The sequence below is a fragment of the Panicum virgatum genome, chromosome 7K, assembly GCF_016808335.1.
Source record: "Panicum virgatum strain AP13 chromosome 7K, P.virgatum_v5, whole genome shotgun sequence".
Taxonomy (NCBI): Eukaryota; Viridiplantae; Streptophyta; class Magnoliopsida; order Poales; family Poaceae; genus Panicum; species Panicum virgatum.
In genome coordinates, this window is record NC_053142.1 from 30,480,455 (window position 1) to 30,502,171 (window position 21,717).

The 21,717-nt window shown below is 49.9% G+C and overlaps 2 protein-coding genes across 3 annotated transcripts; one reads left to right on the top strand and one right to left on the bottom strand.

Annotated features, from left to right (window-relative positions):
• The first annotated feature begins 4,269 nt into the window (after nucleotides 1-4,269).
• LOC120640867 (acetyl-coenzyme A synthetase, chloroplastic/glyoxysomal-like) lies at nucleotides 4,270-9,591 on the top strand. The gene is made up of 18 exons (XM_039916786.1): nucleotides 4,270-4,889; nucleotides 5,263-5,409; nucleotides 5,501-5,656; nucleotides 5,761-5,883; nucleotides 5,968-6,136; nucleotides 6,400-6,482; nucleotides 6,697-6,798; nucleotides 6,876-6,964; nucleotides 7,075-7,165; nucleotides 7,274-7,387; nucleotides 7,732-7,808; nucleotides 7,882-7,960; nucleotides 8,053-8,121; nucleotides 8,202-8,377; nucleotides 8,469-8,525; nucleotides 8,638-8,728; nucleotides 8,828-8,926; nucleotides 9,103-9,591. Exons 1-18 carry the CDS (start codon nucleotides 4,587-4,589, stop codon nucleotides 9,286-9,288), a joined length of 2,211 nt encoding a protein of 736 aa, XP_039772720.1. The 5' UTR covers nucleotides 4,270-4,586; the 3' UTR covers nucleotides 9,289-9,591.
• Nucleotides 9,592-11,166: 1,575 nt separating this feature from the next.
• LOC120640868 (heparan-alpha-glucosaminide N-acetyltransferase-like) lies at nucleotides 11,167-18,731 on the bottom strand. 2 transcript variants are annotated; one of them, XM_039916787.1, is made up of 13 exons: nucleotides 18,542-18,731; nucleotides 18,218-18,423; nucleotides 13,447-13,584; nucleotides 13,234-13,315; nucleotides 13,049-13,125; nucleotides 12,835-12,941; nucleotides 12,634-12,745; nucleotides 12,403-12,519; nucleotides 12,221-12,312; nucleotides 12,065-12,131; nucleotides 11,885-11,963; nucleotides 11,561-11,796; nucleotides 11,214-11,429 (listed from the first exon to the last, which is right to left on the bottom strand). In XM_039916787.1, the coding sequence occupies exons 2-13, from the start codon at nucleotides 18,395-18,397 to the stop codon at nucleotides 11,403-11,405; spliced, it is 1,314 nt and encodes a 437-aa protein (XP_039772721.1). In that variant the 5' UTR covers nucleotides 18,398-18,423; nucleotides 18,542-18,731; the 3' UTR covers nucleotides 11,214-11,402. The 2 variants fall into 2 exon arrangements, with proteins under 2 accessions (XP_039772723.1, XP_039772721.1); XM_039916789.1 differs by lacking the exons at nucleotides 18,218-18,423; nucleotides 18,542-18,731 and adding an exon at nucleotides 14,138-14,188 and having other exon boundaries at nucleotides 11,167-11,429.
• Between the last annotated feature and the right edge of the window lie 2,986 nt (nucleotides 18,732-21,717).

A 21,717-nucleotide genomic window follows, 5' to 3' on the forward strand; every position in this document is an offset into this window, starting at 1 on the left:
AATCACGAGCAAGTCGCATGAAGGGGGCCTGGTTGCGCTGCATCCGGGCAACCAATCACGCCCTAAATGCTTGCTGGGTTCATGCACCATGCATAGCCTCTTCTCTTGCCTTGCAACTTGCTGCATGCGTGTGGCAGAGGTCCACCTGGGGCTGGAACCCGTGACCGAGTAAACCAGACAGAAGCTGTGTTTAATTGCAAAATCTTTCTTTTCAAATTTCACTATTTATCTATCACATTAAGTTTTTTATCTCATGCATAAGTACTAAATATAGATAAATAAGAAAACTAATTGCATAGTTTTGATATATGTTGCGAGACGAATTTTTTGAGCCTAGTTACTTTATGATAGGACAATATTTACTACAAATAAACAAAAAATACTACAGTATGTTACAGTATCCGATATAAATTTTTTTAATACTTTTTGCAGATCTAAATACAGTCAAAATAATTTTATTGCCTCATTCTTGAGACTGCCACAACTAGAGGCCATTTAATGCTCTTTATGTCATCAACTGATAGAATCCAGCCACAGCTAGGGGCCATTTAATGCTCTTTGTATCATCAACTGCTGGAACCCTACCTTCCTAGCGAAGGCATCTGCCGCCTCGGGGTCCTGCCCCGGTGTCATACTGGCGCTCTGTTTGTGCGTTGTAAAATTTTTGAAAAGTCATCTTTTTATATTTGAAGTATTAAACATAGACTAATCATAAAAATAATTACAGAATTCATCTGTAAATCGCGAGACGAATCTAATGAGCCTAATTAATCCGTCATTAGAGATTGTTTTCTGTAGCATTATTGTAGCAATTTAGCATCTGATTACAGCATAATTAGGTTCATTAGATTCGTCTCGCCATTTAAAAACAGCAGTCGGAATGCGTTTTTTATTTCGTCTAGATTTAAGTCTCCATGCAAGCGCCGAAATTTTTTTTGGAATTTTGAATTTTGGAACTGAACACGGGCTGGGGTGTTAAACTGCTCCCCGAGGTCTTCCAACAGGGGCAGTCCGGGGTGCCCCGGGCTCCCGGATCCTTTGAGTTTGGTGGCTAAAGAGCCATCCTCTTTAGGTGTGGTGGCAGTCGATCGTCTCCATAAATCGTTTGCTAAGGGGACCCAGTTCTCTATAAGCCGACAGCTATGGTCCATCAGAAAGGATGGAGATGGAAGAGACGCAGATGCTATAGCAACGACAATATTTCATTAACTAGAAATGTTACAAGCCTTCGAAATGTAGGGTCATATAAATTGTCACAAGCCATACAAAATCCTAGCCCGCTCGTGCTGTCTGCTCTCCTGTTGCCGCCGCTACCTCCTCCTCCGCCCTCGACTCCTCCGCCCCGGCGCCACCCGAATAACCGTCTCCTGCCGGCCTCACCACCCCGCATCCGCCTCCTCCACCAGGCTGGCCTACCGCTGCCGACCCTCCCTCTATGGTCGGTGGTGAGCCGCCACCCCAGGCAACCCTGAAACCCGAACACCAAACTCTCAAACCCTAGCTATGGTGGAGCTGCTAGAGGCGACAACGCTTGGGCCGCCGTGGGCTGTGATGGGCCGAATTGAGGTAGTGGATCTCGTTCAGAACGATGGATTGAAGTTTTGTAGCCCATAGCCGCTGCGGCACCCAACAGCCCAGTAGCCCACCATCATGCGACTATTTTTACAACCGTGCGCAAGCATAGCTGCTGCATAGTAGGTGAAACGGCAATGGAAATGAGACACGTGGAAAATATGAGCTACACCTGTAGAGCATGATAAGTGCATTTTGAAGATAGAACTGCGTTAACTCAACTCTGCAAATTGCTGAATTTTTGTAGTACTCCGTAGGTAATTCAGCCCAACTAACAAAACTTTTTCTTTTTGGATAATACTATAACTTGCGTTGCGTGCCCGTTACGTGACAAGTCCGCCGCACTGGCGACCGGTCACATTTCCGGCGCCCTGTCGAGAAATGGACGGGACCCCGTTCCAGCGTCGCGGTTAGCTTGTTTCGGTTCCACGGCCGCTTGGAGTTCGGGAGCAGCTTTGGTCGTGTTTGGTTCGTAGTCTAATTTTTTTTTTTACAAAAAGATGAATGTATATATGGAGTATTAAACGAAATTTATTTGCGAAACTTTTTTACGAATATGTGTAATTTTTTGAGACAAATCTAACGAGCCAAGTTTTGCCATGATTGACAACAGTAATGCTACAGTAACCACGCTTAATCATTCTCAGACCGTACGGTCAAAAACCTCATTAGTTACAACAACTGCTACAGTACCATATTTGTGAAGTTAGTTTCGTAATTAAACTTTATTTAACACCCCTAATTAATAGTTGAAAAGTTTTCATAGGGGCCATCCGAACACGGCCAAAAGTTCGCGTCGAAATTTCCTTCCGCGTCCGACCGTCGCAGACCGCGAGCGGGCAGGTGACTTGGCCGCCGCGGGTTTCCGCGGCAGGGGACGCCGGGAGGAGATGCCAACTGCGACCACTGACCAACACCGCCGATCAGATCGCGCGATGCGACCGTCTCGTCGGAGTCGTCGAGACGGGGACGCCCGAGGAGGTGCGCCGTCCGTTTCCACGAGCCGCGCGGAGCCACGCGCAGGTGGACTGGCCGCAGCCCGCAGGTGCAAGCCTTCCGATCTAAGCAAGGTAACGCCGTCGGATGCCACCGCTGTTCCAGTTCTGCTGCCCTCTCGCGTCAAATTTGCTCGCTGTCTAGGTGACACCAGGGTTCACCAAACCGGGGGAACCGGTCTGGTTTAACCGGTTACGGGTGAAACCATTTCGGACCGGTTCCGGTTTCGGCTGGTGCCCAATCGGCCAAAATCCAAAATTTAAATTTAAATTCAAAAAATGAAAAATTCTCAAAAAATTCCTAAAAATACTTCAAGTTGCGATGAATCTAATGGTATCAAATTTTCTCAAAAATTCGTTCATTTAGTATAGTTTGCGGGGATTTAAAATTAAATCAAAAAAGAAAAAGAAAAAAAATGGGCCGGCCCAATAAGGCCCACCAGTCAAACCGGTCAAACCGACCGGTAAACCGGTTGCATGGGAGCTTTTGAATTTGAATTTGAATTCAAACCGGTCAAACTGACCGGTAAACCGGTAAAACCGGCCGGTAAACCATTCAAAACCGGCCGGTAAACCGGTCGGAACCGGTTGCACAGGAGCTTTTGAATTTATTTGAATTTGGATTTGAATTCAACCGGTTTCCACCGGTTACCGATCCAACCGGTCCGGTAAACCGGAACTGGTGGCCGGCAGTTTGGGTTAACCGGTCGGAAAAAAAACCCTGGGTGACACACCGTGTTGTTCGGTAGCAGGAGCGCCCACCACCAGCAGCAGGAAATTAAAAACTGCAGAGATCAGAGAGCATCGTGCCCCCGTTTGGAACGGAGCAGCGCGTAGCAATACTTCACCATTTCTTTGATTCAGTAAGGCCGTGTTTAGTGTAAACGCAAAAAAAATTTGCGACGGAATTTTGCTAATTTGAAGTAGGCTCATTAGATTCGTCTCGCGATTTACAGTCCATCTATGCAATTTTTTTTGTAAATAGACTTCATTTAGTACTTCAAATTAGTAAGATTCCTTCGCAAAATTTTGTGTTTATGGGGGTAGGAACTAAACAGGGCCTTAGTACTTCAAATTAGGGGCCGTTTAGTTCCCAAAAATTTTCACCTCCCCTTTGAAACACATGTATGAAGCACTAAATGTAATTAAATAATAAAACTAATTACACAGTTTGGATGTACACGATGAGACGAATCTTTTGAGCCTAATTAGGGCATGATTAGCCATAAGTGCTACAGTAACCCACATGTGCTAATGATGCGTCAAAGGCATCAAAAAATTCGTCTTGCGGTTTCCAAGTGAGTTCTGAAATTAGTTTTTTAATTAGTGTTTGAAAAGCCCTCCCGACATCTGGTCAAACATTAATGGAACACCCAAAAATTTTCGTTTTTGGGAACTAATCGCACCCTTAGCAAAAAAATTTCGTAAAATTTTACATTTTTGTGTTTTTATGTTTACGAGGTGGCAACAGACGGGGGAGGAGAAGCTGCCAAGTTCGGTGACGACGGGGGCGACGACGGCCACGAGCCGATCCCCTGGCGCATCGCGAAAAACGACCGGACCGGCCGCTCGCCGCTCGCGACGGAAGAAACAAACAAAACCCAGGCAGGCGAGTCAAAGACCGTCCAAATCCCAGCCACACAGCCCGGCCCGCCCGCCGATGGGCTCGCTCATCGAAGCCCCCCCCCCCCCCCACCCCAGCGCGCACGTATAATAGGCTGCCTTCCGCTCCCGTCACCGGCGACGCGCGCGCAGGGCTACCCGCAGCAGCAGTCGTAGTAGAGTAGGCAACCAGCAGCAGCAGCAGCAGCAGGAAGAGCACGCTAGAGCCGCCGCCTACCGCTTTCCCGCCCGCTTGATTCCCGCTTGATTTGCCTCCTCCACCAGCCGGCGGCCGACGGCCGGGAGCAACCCAAAAAGTCAGAGGGGAATTGGCCCACGGCCGGGCCGCCCGCAGCGGAGCCGGGACGAGGCGAGGTGAGGTGAGCGGAGGCCATCAGGGGGGGGCCACGCGGCGTCATGGCCCAGCATATATACGCCACCACCAGCAGCAGCGGGTGCGCGACCCCGCTGCTCTCCCCCGCGCCGGCCCTCCTCCACCTCCACCCCCTCCTCCCCTCGCGGTTGCCGCGGCGCCGGACCAGCCCCATGGGCGCGACCGGCCACCTCGCGCTGTCCGCCGCCGCCGCCAAGCCGCGGAGCGGCCGCGGGCCGTGCGCGGCCGTGCTGGGCGAGCCGCTGCCGGCGCTCGACGACGCCGGCCTCCTCGTCCACCCCAGCGCCGACTTCGCCGCCCGCGCCCTCGTCTCCTCCGAGCAGCAGGTGATCATTCCACCGCGTTCTCTTTGTCCCGATCCGCGTGTACGGAACGGGTGGCGCGCGTTCGCGCCGCGGGGGTCTGTGTGTGCGGCTGGTCGTGATCCGAGCCCCGCCGCGCCTGCGTTGCGTGGTCAGATAACGCGGACAGGGACTACTAGAAAACAAGCTGCTGCATATGGCTGGGCTCTGGACTGGGACCTTGCTGACCTGTGCGCGCGTGTTGTTTTCCGTTCTTATTTGTGGCCTCTCGCAGTTCTCGTAGGGTCCATGTACTGGATCCGAGAACTTTCGGTGTCTGCGAGTTGCTGAATTGCTTTAGGTGGTGAATGTGGGGAGTAACTTTGATACTTTTTACCGTGAATGAACTGTGATTCAGTACCGGGAGATGTACCAGAGGTCGATCGACGACCCTGCCGGATTCTGGTCGGAGATCGCGGAGGAGTTCTACTGGGAGCAGCGGTGGAACCCTGACGAAGTTTGCTCCGAGAACCTCGACGTGACCAAGGGACCAATCAAGATCGAAGTAAGCGGTTGATTGGTTTCAATGATTGTCTCTTGCTGGTGGGGGGAGGGTAAGTGGATCTTGATGGCTGTTTGTTGCTTGGAACTGGCAGTGGTTCAAAGGTGGGAGGACCAACATATGCTACAATGCGGTGGACCGCAATGTGGAGTCAGGGAACGGGGACAAGATTGCCATGTACTGGGAGGGGAACGAGCCCAGTCAGGACGGGAAGCTCACATACTCTGAGCTCTTGGACAAGGTTTGCCAGGTAAACCTCCGTTCTCTTCTCTACCAACACAAATGCATGCGGTGTGACAGGGATGTTTACAGAGGCCAGAGGAGCCTAATATATTTTGTTGTGCTTTGTGGTAGCTGGCGAATTACCTGAAAAGCGTTGGCGTTGGAAAGGGTGACGCTGTGGTGATCTACCTGCCGATGTTGATGGAGCTGCCCATTGCAATGCTTGCATGTGCTCGGATTGGTGCTGTTCACTCGGTAACTGTTATACCATTTTGCTCTGCTAATTGTTCTGAATGATCCTGTGTATGTTTGCCTGTTATGATGCTGGATTATGTTCAGGTTGTGTTTGCTGGCTTCTCTGCTGATGCACTAGCACAGAGAATTGTTGACTGCAAGCCTAAGGCTGTGATTACCTGCAACGCTGTGAAAAGGGGGCTGAAACTCATCCCTCTGAAAGATATAGTTGACACTTCTCTGGTTGAAAGTGCAAAGAATGGAGTTAATGTAGGTATGCACTAAAATCTGCCTTTTCTGCGAATGGCTGTCAGACCTGTTTGCAAAACTTGGCTTCAATAAAATTGCATCTAGTCTACTTTGCTCTTGTTCTACATCTTAGGCTCTTAGATTCTAGGGAATTTTACTAATGAAATATCTCATGAAGTTCAAAGCACCAGTATACTCTTGATCAACTCACAGCATGAAGTTTGTTCAGTGTGTATGTACTGATATTGTTTGAACAAATCTAATATGAAATTTTCTGGTGCCGAGAAGGTATTTGCTTGACATATGAAAATCAGTCAGCGCTGAATAAAGTAGACACACAATGGAAACCAGGAAGAGATGTTTGGTGGCAGGTATGTCCAAGACAAACAAGTTCAATTATATTTGATGTTACATCATATTTGCTAGGCGCAGAACATCTGTGTAATTGCAATATCATCTTGAAATTCTCTTGCCGAACACTTCTATTTCATGTTGTATCAATAGATCATTTTTTCCCTGAACAGTGAACGCTTATACCACTGAATATGTGTTATTTGTTACTGAATACATGATTATGTCCCACAGGATGTTGTACCCAATTTCCCAACTAAATGTGATGTGGAATGGGTTGATGCAGAGGATCCATTGTTTCTTCTGTACACAAGTGGCAGCACAGGGAAGCCGAAGGTAGTCTTAACTCTTAACCTCGTAGATTGTTCCTCTACCCCTTTAACCAAACTATCAACATACTATGAACCATACAGGGTGTGTTGCATACAACTGGGGGCTATATGGTCTACTCTGCTACAACGTTTAAGCATGCATTTGACTACAAGCCCGGAGATGTATACTGGTAATATATCTTTGTTGGGCCTTTGGGCAGAGCAAACATTTCTCTAAAGTCATCGGGTCTCTAGCAGCTGCCATTTTCTTACTATTGTTCCTCTGTTTCACTTAAATAAGGTGCACTGCAGACTGTGGTTGGATTACTGGACATAGTTATGTGACATATGGTCCTCTATTGAATGGGGCCTCAGTTCTCATTTTCGAAGGGGTAAGTGCAGAACTTCATTTAGATGATTTGTTATTAACTGTGACTTGTGATTTCTGCTTCTTTTGAATTGTTCTATCTCTAATTTGTCTTCCTGAACGCAACTTCTAGGCTCCAAATTACCCTGATCCCGGTCGGAGTTGGGACATCGTTGACAAATATGGAGTGACAATATTTTATACTGCACCAACACTTATACGCTCACTCATGCGTGATGGTACTGAGGTAACATAGCTTGCTGCTTGATTGATACTATCTGTATTCTCAGTTAAATATGGTAGATCTTTGTAATCATCCTAGAAATGCCTAGTGTTTTATTCAACCCTACTCTTTGTGGTCCAGTTCCTAGATATGAGATAAAAAAAATTCTTAATTTGTTCTACTTTTAAATTATCAACTTGATCGCTAATGTCCATTGACTATTAGCAGTTTTCTATGGAGCTTGCATGCACTATCCACTATTAATAGTAGAAAATATATCTTCAGAGTGATATGGTTCAAATAATTTAAATTTTGATTGTCAATGTTTCCATCCTGTTTAACCTTCTGAGTTTCCCTTCTCTCTATAGTATGTTGATCGGTACTCTCGCAAGTCCCTCCGAGTGCTTGGAAGTGTGGGTGAGCCAATCAACCCAACCGCATGGAGGTTTGTAATCACAGCGAACTCTTAAAATTCCTATGTGCTGAAAAGGTCTTACATGCTCTGTTCTTTATTTCAGATGGTTCTATGATGTAGTTGGTGACTCACGATGCCCCATATCAGATACTTGGTGGCAGACTGAAACTGGTGGATTCATGGTAAGTGTGTCTTCATAATTTTCAAGGGAGTTTAATAAAGGGACTGCCATCCATCTTACATATCAGATTGATGTGCAATTCTTCTGCTTTAGATCACTCCTTTACCTGGTGCTTGGCCTCAAAAACCAGGATCAGCAACATTTCCTTTCTTCGGTGTGCAGGTAGACATCATAAACACGACTTTTATGAAAAAAGAAGTTCATGATCCCTTTATTTTCTAATAATTTTACCTGATTCACAGCCAGCCATTGTTGATGAGAAAGGGCGGGAACTGGAAGGAGAATGCAGTGGATATCTTTGCATAAAGAAGTCATGGCCTGGGGCTTTCCGAACTCTCTATGGAGATAAAGACAGATATGAGACAACATACTTTAAACCATTCGCTGGGTATTATTTCTCGGGTGATGGTTGCAGCAGGTAACGCATCATATGTTTGCTGACACAGTAAATGTGCATGTTTACACCCAAGGATATGTTTACATCTTAACAAACTGAATATGCATGTCAGGGATAAAGATGGCTACCACTGGCTGACCGGAAGAGTTGATGATGTTATCAATGTGAGGTAAACCAAGCTACTTATTTGATTAATTCTTTTGCTTGATTTTGATTCATTTTATGGTTTAAAGAAGTTGCCCAGATTTGAATATTTTATTAACTTCCTTTGTATATTCTAGTGGACACCGGATTGGGACTGCTGAAGTTGAGTCTGCTCTGGTTTCACATCCAAAATGCGCCGAGGCCGCTGTTGTTGCCATTGACCATGAGGTGAAGTCCTGAACTTAACCTTTTTTTCTCTTTAGTGCTCCATGTTTTTTACTCCCCCTCTTTAATCAAATCTGGTCTTAAAATAACTATATTTTGTAGGTTAAAGGCCAGGGAATATATGCTTTCGTGACTTTGGTGGATGGCGTTTCCTACAGTGATGATCTAAGAAAAAGCCTCATTATGACAGTCCGCAGCCAGGTACATTTACTGGACGATGTCTGGTCAAATAATCTGATTACTAATTGCCATTTTCTTTTCTTGACAACCTACAATTTTCCATGACTATGTTTTTCACCTCCTTTTTGCGAGTGCATAGGCCATTATCAATTGGAAATTTTCTCCGCTGCATAATCTTTGTACCTTTTCTTGTGCAGATTGGCGCATTCGCTGCTCCTGACAAGATACACTGGGCACCGGGGCTCCCTAAGACACGAAGCGGGAAGATCATGCGAAGGATTCTGCGGAAAATCGCATCCAGGCAGCTTGACGAGCTCGGCGACACGAGCACGCTTGCTGACCCTGGTGTTGTCGACCAGCTGATTGCGCTCAGCGACAGCTGATCTATGGGCTATGGAGTCTGAAATGGTCACTGCATGCGCTACACGTTGTGTAGAACTCAACTTGTGTGCGGTCAGGTCAGCGCTCGACCCACGATTCTCTGGTTTCTTTGGTGTTTGGGGGAATGGCAACCAAAGAGAGATGATGCGGTGCGTCTGTAAATTGTTGGATCAAGTCACAGATAGTAGTAGATTGGTAAATAAGGAAATTAATGTAAGTGCAAGTTTTGGGTACATCGAAAGTTATATAATGGTACAGGTTGGAACTTTACAGATCCCTCGGAGAATTGAACTGTTTGAATTGAATTTCTGTGAATTTCACTAATCAACCTACAAAAGTTTAGCAGTAACAGAACCGGCCCATTTTACATTCCGTCCAGGAGGATAATTGATCCAAATGGGCTAACCAATTCAACTGGGCTTATCTACCATCGCTGCAGTGATTCTGTGCTTTTGGTCATGGGCTCGTCCGCTCGTACGAACAAGATATTATCAGAGCAGGCCAGTAGAGTCAGCCCATTGTATGATTTTGCATCCAGAATTATTATTATCACACACTGACAATCTCCACTCTGTTTAGTCGGTGAAAAGTTGTTGGTTTTGGTGCTGTAGCACATTTTATTATTACTTGACAAATAATGTCCAATCATGAACTAATTAGGCTTAAAAGATTCATTTCGTGCTAATCAGTTATGTCAGTACCTCTAGACTAGGGTACCCCCTCTTGCTATGTCAAGAACTCGCGTAGTTATCTGTAACTACGCCCTAAGGAGCTGAGCAACCGGACCCCTAGGGTCCGCCTCCACCACACCGGACCAACAGACCCGGACCCGCTTCCCGTTCAGGGACGAGTCCGGTGTCACCACGTGTCTTGGAGAGGGGAGCACTGAGCCAAAACAGCCGGGGGGCCCGGACCTCCCACGGGGTCCCGGACCCCCATATACTATCCGGACCCCTCAGCAGGGAGGGAACAGATACCCCGCCTAAGGGGGTCCGAAGCCGCCATGTGTCCGCAGGCGCAGGCACGCGCGCGGCCACCTAGCTTCCTCGGGAAGACTCGCCCACCTACCGTATTCAGTGCGGGAGATGTTAAGTGCGCTCTGCCACAGCAGAGCCCGAGGAGACTTTTGCCAGGCTGTACTGCTGATCGCGCGTTACCAAGGCGCACAGTACAACCGCTGGCACCACCCACACCACGCGCGTCAGTCTGCTACGCCAGTTAGACACGACAGCTCGGCAACGGAGTATCATAACGCCTACGCGGTAGACCAAACAGTCTACGCCGCAACCTACACTGCCTCAACGGACGCCTCGTCGATGGGATAAGTGAAGACTCCCTTCGGTCAGAGAGTCTACAGAGCAATGAAGCGTATCCGGGAAGAGATTCTCAACCACTGTAGCACCATTAGTGTCTTTTTGATAGTAAAATATAAATCCTTGTTGGGCCCACCTGTCGGGGTCCAACGCCTGTATACGCGTCCTCCTTGCGCTATAAAAGGGGGGGCGCCCGCTAGAGAATGACTCAAGTCTCAAAAGGGGCTTAGAGGCAGAGGATAGACTCATCCACGAACTCTAGAGCAATAGAACTCTCAGTGGACGTAGGGTATTACGCTCCGGCGGCTCGAACCACTCTAAATCCTCGTATGATCTTGTGTTCGTGCTTCGAGAGTTGATCTGAGGAATAGCTTGCACTTTCCCAAGTAACCACCTTCTGGGATTAGGCGGGTGCACTACGCCACCCGACTGTGGCTCCCTTCTCTCAGAGCCACGACAAGTTAGACTGTGTAATTAGTTATTCTTTTTAACTACATTTAATGCTCCATGCATGTGTCCGAACATTCGATGTGACGTGTATTGTAGATTTTTTTTTAGAACTAAACAGGGCGAATCTCTGTACTATTCTATTTTTCTTTATATAAAAATCGTACTGTCATATACACAAGGCTTCTTTATCATATACAAGAGCTCACAGAGAGAGGCACTCTGTGCAGCAACAATGATGCACTGGCCGTGTAGCAAAACTAGGCCTGAATGCACGTGCTTCTCTATCTCTGTCTGTCCCAATAGATTCCTAAACAATACTGTATATGTATCCGTGTATGGTCACCACCACCTCATCATGCCCCAATTCCGATGAACTTCAGCTGCAGCACAGGACCATCAAAGCCAAGCTCGTTAGATAGATGCCGACGGAATCAGGTTCGAAGTTCAGGGTTTCAGTTACGTTTACTGAAACGCGGTCGAAACGAAGGTACAGCAAACGGTCATAACTTACAAGGTTGTTCTTGGGCTCTTTCCAGTAGAAGCCATGGATGAAGATGGGCAGGATGTTGCACGCGATGAGGACGTAGATCATCAGGGCGTGCATCCCCATCCACTCCATGGCGACGGTCGGCCGCCGGTAGCCGTACAGGTCGACCAGTGCGTAGATTCCAGCGAAGAGGAGGCCCGCCGCGCCGGCGGTGGCCAAGGTGTAGCTCAGGGTGTACAGTGGCTTGTTCATGTGCATTCCTGGGGAAGATCACGAGGCGGTCAATGCCGATGTTCAGGAACGGATGGCAGAGAGGTTAGTTGTCTCATGCGCATGGAGAGTGCTTACCAAAGAAGTCCATGGAGAAGGCTAGGACTAGCATGCTGAAGGAAGGGATTAACCAGTTCATGATCCTATCCTTGTGTTTCTGCAAAGACGATTAAGGAGAGAACAAATTTCAGACTTTTTTTTTGTACAAAGCCGGTAGTCAACTGGATGATATGCTGATCAAAATGATATCGCGAGTACCTGGAAATGTACAATGACGTGTCCGTACTGGAGCCCAATCAAGCATGTAACAATGGCCGTCACGGAACTGGTGAGAGAAGAGAGAAAGGACGTTCAGCTGCAGAACTTGAACTGCATTTTCCAATACCAAGATTTCAAGCAATGACGTTCACTGACCTGAGAAGGCCTTCAGGGTCAAAAGGAGCCTGGCACCAAGAGGGGGCGTCAGGAGGAAGGGGCCCATTTTCCGGTGAATTGATGCTGCATTGCTGCCACAAGACAAAAGGAATAATCAGAAGACCGAATAAACAGGAGACAGAAATCTCCAGACGAAATGAGACAACAAAATGCTATAAAACCTTTGATCGCGCGTAGACCGGTCGACCATAGAGATGTTGGATGCCTAAGATTTTCCGGTCGATCATGCCAACCGCATTACAAGCTGGGCTGGTGTCACCTCTTACTCCGCATTTCACCTGATAAAGATTTTGGAATTAGAAGGCCATCAGTTCCCACTCTCAGTAATAATAATACTGAACAACTTTCATTGAACACCTCTTAGCACAAGGATATGTTGAAGTAGCACTTACCAAGAAAGACTTCTCTGCAGATCCAGGACCTGATGTCTGATACTCCCAATCAGCAACATAGGTACCATACAACAGGGCCATGTATGTGATCGCCACAATTGCGCCTACGAACCTGAACGAACAGAACCATATTACAGTGTTAGAAACATTAGAGTTCTTTTTTTATAGTCCAAAATGGGAGTACTATTGGTGAAAACTCACAGTTGGTAGCGGTATCTCTTGAGCAAATCGAATCCATAATCTACATCTTCATCTCCTTTGAGCCAAATTTCACATAGGGCAGTCAATAGATAAGCTATTGCAATTCTCTGAAACCAAGAATATATGACATCAGCTGCGAACTTACCAAACACCAGTTAGGTTGTTAATAGACAAAACATATAGCATATATAACAAAACGAAGCATTTCATATACCTGCAGAATACCCATGAGCCGTATTTCTTGAAGGTCAATCCCAAAAGTTAGACTACGAACACCATGGAAGAATCCACCTGCATAGTGTGGCAGCAAAAAAAATCCAAACAGTAAGCATTTCATCACGAGTGTACCATAGTTGAGTTACATTGAACAAACAAAAAAAGTAGCAGCAGCCCTAGTACCTTGTAAAACAAGCCCAAGACAAAACAGCTTCAGCGCACGGAGCACCGCCTTTTTCGTGGCGTCCAACTTGTCCGGCACTCTCTGTAAAAACAAATTAATAAGGTGACGAGACCATTAGCTTTCAGCGAGTTGTAGAGGTCACCGATGGCAGTTTCAGAAACAAAAAGAGAAACGGGCTATTGCCATCTCGCTTTCTTGCCGGCGTGCGCTACCTTGTACGCAAGCGCCAGGGCGACTCCGACGATGAAGAGGAAGAAAGGCATGACGAAGTCGGCCACTGTTACGCCGTCCCACGGCGAGTGGTTCAGCGCCGGGATGAATGCCCCGGCGTCATCCACGATGATCATCAGCTGCAACAGGGAAAAGAAACGTTTGGTTTACTTATGTTTGAATTTGTTTAAATCGAGCGCTCTGTTTTTCAATGAAAATGACAGAGAACCAGTACAACATCAGTCATCAGTCATTACTGACAAGTACCGGTGGCTAAAGCCTAAAGCAAGCACCAGCAAAATCTAATGTAGAGGTTAAAATACAATAAATCACTTGGTGAAGCTCTAGGGCACATATTGTCACGGGGAAAAAAGATCAAAGAAGAATACGATTCGACTGCCAATGATTATTTTCTACTTTCGTGGCTCTTGAATTTTCACCATTTTTTTCTAAAAAAATGTCTTGGGAAACAAATAAAGTAAGGATTCATTATTCGACGGAAAGTGATAGCAACTTCACATTGCATATTCGATTGATGAAAAGGAAAAAGGAAAACGAAAAGCAAAGCTTCACGTTGCATTTGGGGGCCGTGGCATCAGATTCCGGCCTCCAAATGCATTTCACCCTCGAAAGGCAAAAATATTCTAAACGGGTAAGAAAGAAAGAAAGCGCGCACGCTAGCCTAGCCATTACCGTCGGCAACACCATCAAACGCAGGTGCAGCAAGTCGACAGCAGCATTGCGTGCGGTGCCAGTAGCTTGGCACTATCCGCCGCATGCTTGTGTCGTGGCAAGCACGCACTAGCAGCCATGGAGCCAAACAAGAGGCGCCGAGCCTGTTCGTGACGCAGATGCCTGATCCTACGAGTATTTTTTTTCTTTTTCAGCTGGTGACCTCATCTGTGCCGTCCACGCAACTCCACGGCCATCGCCAATTCTGTCGCGGTCGAATAGAAGAAGAAGAAAAAAACACCTCCCTTCTCCGCTCTGCTGTCCACTGTCCGAGCATGGCGAGCAACTTAGCCGCAGCAGGTGGAGCGGTGAATCACCAAAGCTTCACAGCGACGGGGACCTAACCTACCGCTCGCTCGCTCCCCGTGGCCGCGGGCAATCTTGGCCCATAGCTTCCTGCTGCTGCTAGTACCCTGTCACCTTTCGCGTGGTGGCCAAGGAGCAATCAGCCTCGCCTCATTGGCCGTGCCGTGCCGTGCTCCGCGCCATGAACTAACTAATGGTGTTTCCCTTTTTCCTCCCACCCCCCTAAAGAAAATTCCATCAAAGGTGAGGTGATGCTCGATATTTTGGGAGAGGAGAACGCGTACGGCCGTTGCCTCGTTGGAGCCGAGCTAGGCTACGGCAGCTAGCAGAGCTACGGCGATCACTGTCAGCAAGAGGTGTGATACGAGCACAGGTACGCGTCAGGTGCTGTGTGCAATGCGGATACCAACATGGCTGTCGCTTTCGGTCCACTGGGCGCGCAGACACACACGCAGCCATGCCCCGGATTGAAGCCGGCCCGGCCATGGACGTCGTCGTTGGGGCATTGGCAGCTGCCGAACCGGGACCAGCTAGCTACTGCTCAAGAGGCGCCCCCGCCCAAGGGGATCCGATCCCCCTCCTGATTTGCTCCGTCCGTGCCCGTCGCGCTGTTATCTCTGCTGCTCACAGCTCACCGTAGCATGGACTGGGGCAGAGTGGTGGCGACCACACCTGGACCTAGAGCCCTGACGCGTTCAAGATCGCGTCGTGGAAAAGGAAAAGTTCTTCCATCTCCCTGACCGGATCGACGATCGTCGTCCGTCCTTGACGCGACACCGGCCGAAAAGGTTGCTCGACCGCCTTAATCTGCATCCGTGTGGAAGGCTTCAGTGCAGGCCTATCTATCATCAGTGGATCTTGACTCGATCCGCGTTCTTCGCGCAGGGTCCTATTGCTTTCAGGGTGTCGGAGACCACGAGCCTGGAGGACCTTTTCCCGTGGCGGTAGGAGGAGTCGCCGTCGTCGTCGTCGCTCGTAGAGTCGTAGAGCTAGAGTCGTGTGCTGCGCTGGCCTGACACCGACATTGCTCCCTTCGCCTAGCTGCTGCTACTACCCTACAGCCTTTCCTTCGTTCCTCTCGGGGGTCACGCGTGAATTGTGCGTGTGCTGAAGAAGATAGGCGAGGCAACGCTACAGCCGCCGCGGCGGGCAGAGATGGTCACGGGCGCGACGCGACCACCGGGATCGGAGACGAGGGAGGAGGGGAGAGAGCTCCGAGCTGGTGCGGGTGGCAGGGCAGGGCGAACCGTATCGGGCCGCACGACCTACGCCGCTACGCGGCGGCAGGGACAGGAGATCGAGCTCCGTCTGGTGCCGGTGGGTGGGCCGTGCCGACGCCCCGCGCCACACACCTGGCTGCCGCCGAGACCGGCCATGGAGCGGCAAGATCCCATCTTTTCTGATCGTGTCATGTGTCGCACACATGGACGATCGAGCAAGGGAAGGCGATTCTGAAAGCCTGAATTTTTTGGTTCGTGGCGAGATGGAGAACAAGAGGGGGGGTCCCCTTCACGCGTCCCCCTGATTCCCGCGCCTTGTGTCGGCCCCCGTCGCGGGCCGAGCAAGCAAGCAACGCCGCGGCTCGCTCTGCCCCGGAACGGAACATGTGGAGCAGGCGCGCCCGCCGGTGGTGCGACAGGTGGAACCGATCCCCCCACCCCCGCCGCCCACTCCCGCCGCGCGAACCCACGCCGGGAGTGGGCGGCGTTCCCACCCCCCCTCCCCGCTCGTCCCTCCCGGTGACGCGGTGCGCCGACCCGCCCTCGATCGCAGCACGGAGCCTGCTGCCCCTCCCCCTCCTCCTCCCCAACAGCAACACCCCAACCACTACGACAAGTTTGGCCAAAAGCTAACGCGGCCCGCCGCCCCGCGCTGGCTTGCTACAGGCTCCTCCTCTTGCGTTTGCGCCGCGCCGCGCGGCCGTGCCGGCGCCGCCGGGAGAGGGGCACCGGCAGCGCGCCGTCCCGCCACATGCGACGAAAAGAAAAGGGCACGGCGCGTCCCATGGGGGCTTTGTCCGGACGTGGAGAGGCCACCCGCCGCTCGCCGCGCGCCGACGCGACGCGCGCATATGCTTTTCGGCGTTCCCGCCGGGCCTGGGAATATTTGGCCCGGCGCCGCCGCACGCGGCCGCCGCCGCCGCTACCTCCAGCTGTTCTCCGAGCGCCGCGCCGGCAGAGGCCGGCCGGCGGATCTCGGGCAACGACCGGAGACTGTCTGTTCCTTCCCGACTGGTGAGGCAACAGGGCGGAGCTCCCATACCAGGAGGCAATCATAGGACGCGCTACATGCAGCCCGCCCGGTGCTCCTGGTTACTGTAATTGGGGTGCCTCCCGAGTCCCGACTCCCGAGCCCTCGCTGTCCTTTTCCGAGGTGGTTCGGTTGCTACTTTTGTAAAAGGACATCATGCAGGATATTACTCTATGTTGCTAAACTAATTGCAAATCTAGCGACACCGTTTTCGTATCTCGGGCATCCTGCGTGGCTTCAAGCATATCGGAAAGGTCAAAAAATCCTAGAAAGCCTGGGGCATCAAGTAACCAGAGCACTCGTCTCTGCTCTCCGCTCCCCTGCTCCTAATTCTACACTCTAAATTCAGTACGCGCCATGTCGCTCACTGTGCAAGGATATTTCTGCCATTACAGGCTGCATCATGTAATTAATCTGCATCTGAAGTGTACCACTACTACTACGTGATTCTCCCATTATTCTAGGTGGCAATTATAAGCGGTGCATGCGCTCATCTACTTATCTCGAGACCGCAGCATGGACAGGTGAGCGAGAGTTGACAATTTCACCATTTTTTTTTTGTCCGGCTAGGCAGCAAGCAACAGAGACGTAAGCCACTTGTTAAAAAAGAGGGTCGGGTCCAGCACTCTGACGCAAGAACTCTCGCAGTCTCGTCTCGTCCCGTCCGTGCAGCTCGGCGGCCCGAGTTCAACGTCTGCAGGAAGTTCCGTACGCTAAGCAGGGGCCTTTCCTGCTGCGAAAAATGCGTGGGCCACGCAACACAACCAAGGCACCGACGGTTGTAACCCCGTTGGGGTCTTCGGGCTGGACGGGGTGATGCGACGGGAGCAAGGCTAGGGGCACCCCTTGCGAGCCCGGCAAGCCGTGCCGGTGATTGTTAATCCTCGTCGGGCCTAAACAACCATATCCCCACTGGCATCAGGATGGCGATCTAATCTTAAGCTTCTAGTGTCTGCTGGCAATGGCTGCGGTGGCGGGCTATCATCAACGAAAGAGAAGTGGGTGGTGGACTGCCAGAGCACCGAACGAGAAGTCGGTGTGGGTCTGAGGAAGAGGAGAGCAGAGCCGAGGTGGAGGAGCAGGGGCTACAGGGTCATGGCGGCACGAGCGGAAAGCGGAAGCCGCCGTATCCATCGGAGCAGGCCTCGCTGGCCGGTGATGTTCCGGTGACGGTGAGGCGCTGAAGCAAAAGCTTCCACGGATGGGTTGGTTTGAGCAGCCCTGGTTTGTTTTGATTATGCTCCCGTAATCCCGTTTTAAGTTGGAGCGAACAAAAAGGGCAAAAAGAAAAAAAGGAAACAGAACTGCTACCGCGCGGTGCCGGCACCGCCACGCATCATGATTGCTCATGAACATGCGCGGTCGGCGCCAAGAACTAGCGCATCGGAGGATCGATTAAACGGCGAGAATTAAAACGAGAGGTTCGGCAATCAGTAGCATATAGTATCAGGAAAAGAATTAAGGAGCGTTTTGTTGTGGACGTACCAGCACGGTGATCCCTCGGAAGACGTCGAGCGAGACGAGCCGCTGCCGCGCCGGCGACGGCGACGCCGGAGCCGGGGACGTCCCCGCGCCGCGCTTGGCGCAGCCGCCGCCGCCGCCGGCCTCCAGATCCACCGCGAGGGCGGGCGCGTCGTCGCTGCGGACGAGCTCGTAGCCCCCCATGGCGCCCGGCCGCGGCGCCGCTCCCCCTGCATTGCCCACGGCGGCGCCCATCAGCGCGGAGGAGGAGGGACAAGAAGCAACCGCCGCCGCGGCGGCAACAAGCGCGTGACCCGCCGCGACGCGGCGCGGAGGGCGCCCGCTCACCTGACAGCGCGCGCCTCGCCAACCACTTGCCCCGCCCCCGATCCTCCTCCTCCTGTCCGCTCGGGCGGCGCCTGGCTAGCTAGCTTGCCGCGCCCCCGCAACGATCCCCCCTGCCCTTGCGCTGCCGCTCGTCGGCGCCTCTCTGCACCCGCGACGGCAAAGCCTGCTGCAGTCTCGGTGGTCGGCGCGAGAGTTTGCCGAGCGCGATGCTGTATATTTATAAGTATATATGGCAAGGCGTCCTCCTCCTCGGGGGCTCGGGTTGGGTCCCTCCTCCTGCTCCGTCTCGGCGTCCTCCTGACGGCGCTCCTCCTCTATCCGCCGTGGCGCGCGGTGGCTCTGCACTGCAATCGCGCGCACGGCACAAACACCCCCCCGTCCCGGCGCTCCGATCACGGGCCGACCTCCGATCGATCTCGCCCCGGCCGTCGGATTTGATGGCTTTCTTTTTGTGGTGGATGCGGTTACGGTGGCGGTGGTTTGGTTAAAGGACAGGGACTCTTCAAGCTCAAGATGGGAGGGACCGGATCGGAAACGGATAGAAAAGACACGCCCTTTTTTCCCCCGTACAGCAGAAAAGAGGGAAGAGATGGCTCGGTGCTGTGCCGCGCCCGGAGTCTCCTGCCGTGCACCGACGCCGTGCCAGTGTTGGGTACCAAGCGGTGGCAGCAGTTTTTTGTTTTTTTTTGACACGGTGGCAGCAGTTTTGATAGCCTGCGAGTGCTTGCTTTGGAACGAGAAGTTTTTGCTGCAAATTGCGGTTCGGTTGATGATGCGCTGTGATGGTGGGGCGACAACGGCGCGGGTCGCGAGAGGCGATATGATGTGGAGACGAAATGCCCGGTTCGGGATCCAATGTTCGTTCAGTCCATCATCACACGCATACATGCCCCCAGTAGTACCCAGCAGAAGAAGTCCCACGGCACGTTCTCGGTTCATGTCCCTTAGCCCTAAGCGCCCTGCACGGCCGTGACCGGCGGTTAAGGTGTCACGCAGCTATATTTTCTAAAATCGTATATTTAAATTAAAATTCGACTGCACCACCGTATTTCTTCCAATAAAATCTTAACAACCACACACATGAATGAGTAATGAGGAACATTTATTTAAGGTGAAATAATTGTTATAGTAATATAACAAAAATGTTCTGCCTTATATAATGACTTGATTGTCAATTAGCGCAACTCCTAATATTTACTACAGGTCAATCATATAATGATCATGCTACCATAAAAATGTCACCATAATTGCACAAATGTAGATATGGATTAATTACATAAAAGTATGTACCCAAAAGTACGACAAAAGTTTCTTTACTTAATTATATCGTATCATATGTTTAACACATAGATCTACTCATGCGGAGTCCAACAAAATTAGATTTTCCACTCAAAAATATATATAAAAGAGAAAGAGAAAAACCACTAAGAAAACCAGCTAAAAGGTTCATTTGTTCGTTATCGCGAGTCCGAGAAGCCAAAATACCCGATTTTTGAGTCCAGATAGAAACTTAAACTCGGCGTATAGCAAGGGAGGTAAATAGAACTTTTTTTCTGTTAAAAAAAACTAAAAAAAAGGCGTATGAGTTACATGGGCCACGTAAAAAAGCCTTTTATATGGCCCATGTAGCTCGTTGGGCTAACAGCCGAGCTTCATTGACGAAGCGCTCGTTGTTGTGGTGGGCCTTTGGGCTTCCAGCCTCAATTCATAGTCCATGGCTTTCAACGTAATCCATATCGTACGGCCCGTCCCGCCGGGTGTCGTTACCTGTCACTTGAGGTGACGTCTGACGAAGCCATCGCCTGAAGCCAGAGCGGCTGCACGCAGTTCGTCTGTTTGGGCTGTTTCTCAGCCGGCCCATTCCAGAGGTGCATTCGTGTTCGTGTTACGCGCGTATGTTGTTGTTCGTTGTTCCGCGTTTGTCCCGCTGTTTCCACTTTTGTTCCGTGTTTGTCCTGATTCGAATTTTTTGGATTCAAAATTTAATACTAGTTACCAAATTAATAAACACTATCAGGAATTTAATACTGGTTGCCAAATCAATAAACAGTATAACAAGATAAAATAGAAAAGAGAATCTGACATGCATGCAGATATAGACAAAAATGCTGACATCATCCATGTGCATGCATAATCTAAAAACTAAAAAAAGTTATAACTGTAAAATCGAACATCCAAATTAAATTTAGATTACGCCATTATTTTTTTATGATAAGATCTTCAAAATAAGACCACATTTGCCTATATTTCCTCGATATTTTTAAAACATTTTATTAACACTAAATAATTAATTTTAAAATAGGGAACAAATATTTTGACACCACGAATAAATAATTATTCATACGAACAACAAAGTTACACGTCACGAACAAATAATGATGTACAATGAACAAAAACAGTAAACGGTGCGAACATTTGATTATATAGGATAACTACTGGAAAATGAATATCGCGAACAAATGAATCAACATTGTCGAACAATTTAATCTACAAAGAGAACAAATAAATAAGCGTCACGAACAAATTAGTTATACATAGACACAAATAATAATGTATCCACATTTTGAAAATATCCTTATAAGCATATATATACATATTAAACAAGTTAATATATAAAAATTAAATTATAAAAAAACTCTACAGGACAACACGTTCACATTCTACAACTTACATAGATTCATAGTTAATAAGTTAGTTAAATAAAAATATGAGAAAAAATAATAAAGAATAAAAAACTAGCTTACGGGAATTGTTGGGCGTGCTGCGCTGCACCTCCTGTGGGCTTGCTGTGACGCACACGTCCACGTGGGCTGCCTGGCCCAGCTGTGCTGCTGTTGCGCGCCACCGCGTGGGCTGCTGCTGCACGCCGGCCCACCTGACTGCACCTCCTGTGGGCTTGCTGTGACGCACAAGTCCACGTGGGCTGCCTGGCCCAGCTGTGCTGCTGTTGCGCGCCACCGCGTGGGCTGCTGCTGCACGCCGGCCCACCTGACTGCTGGCGCGCCTGAATTTTTCAGGCGATGATTGATTAATTTGTAGCCCGCGCGATACATAGCTGTAGCGCGCCCCGCCCCCGCACGGCTCAGCCGCGGAACGCGCGCCTCAGTCCACACACTGACACACACCCCGCTCGCCTTCGGATAGCGCCCGCGAGCGCGACCGGCACGGTGGTGGCG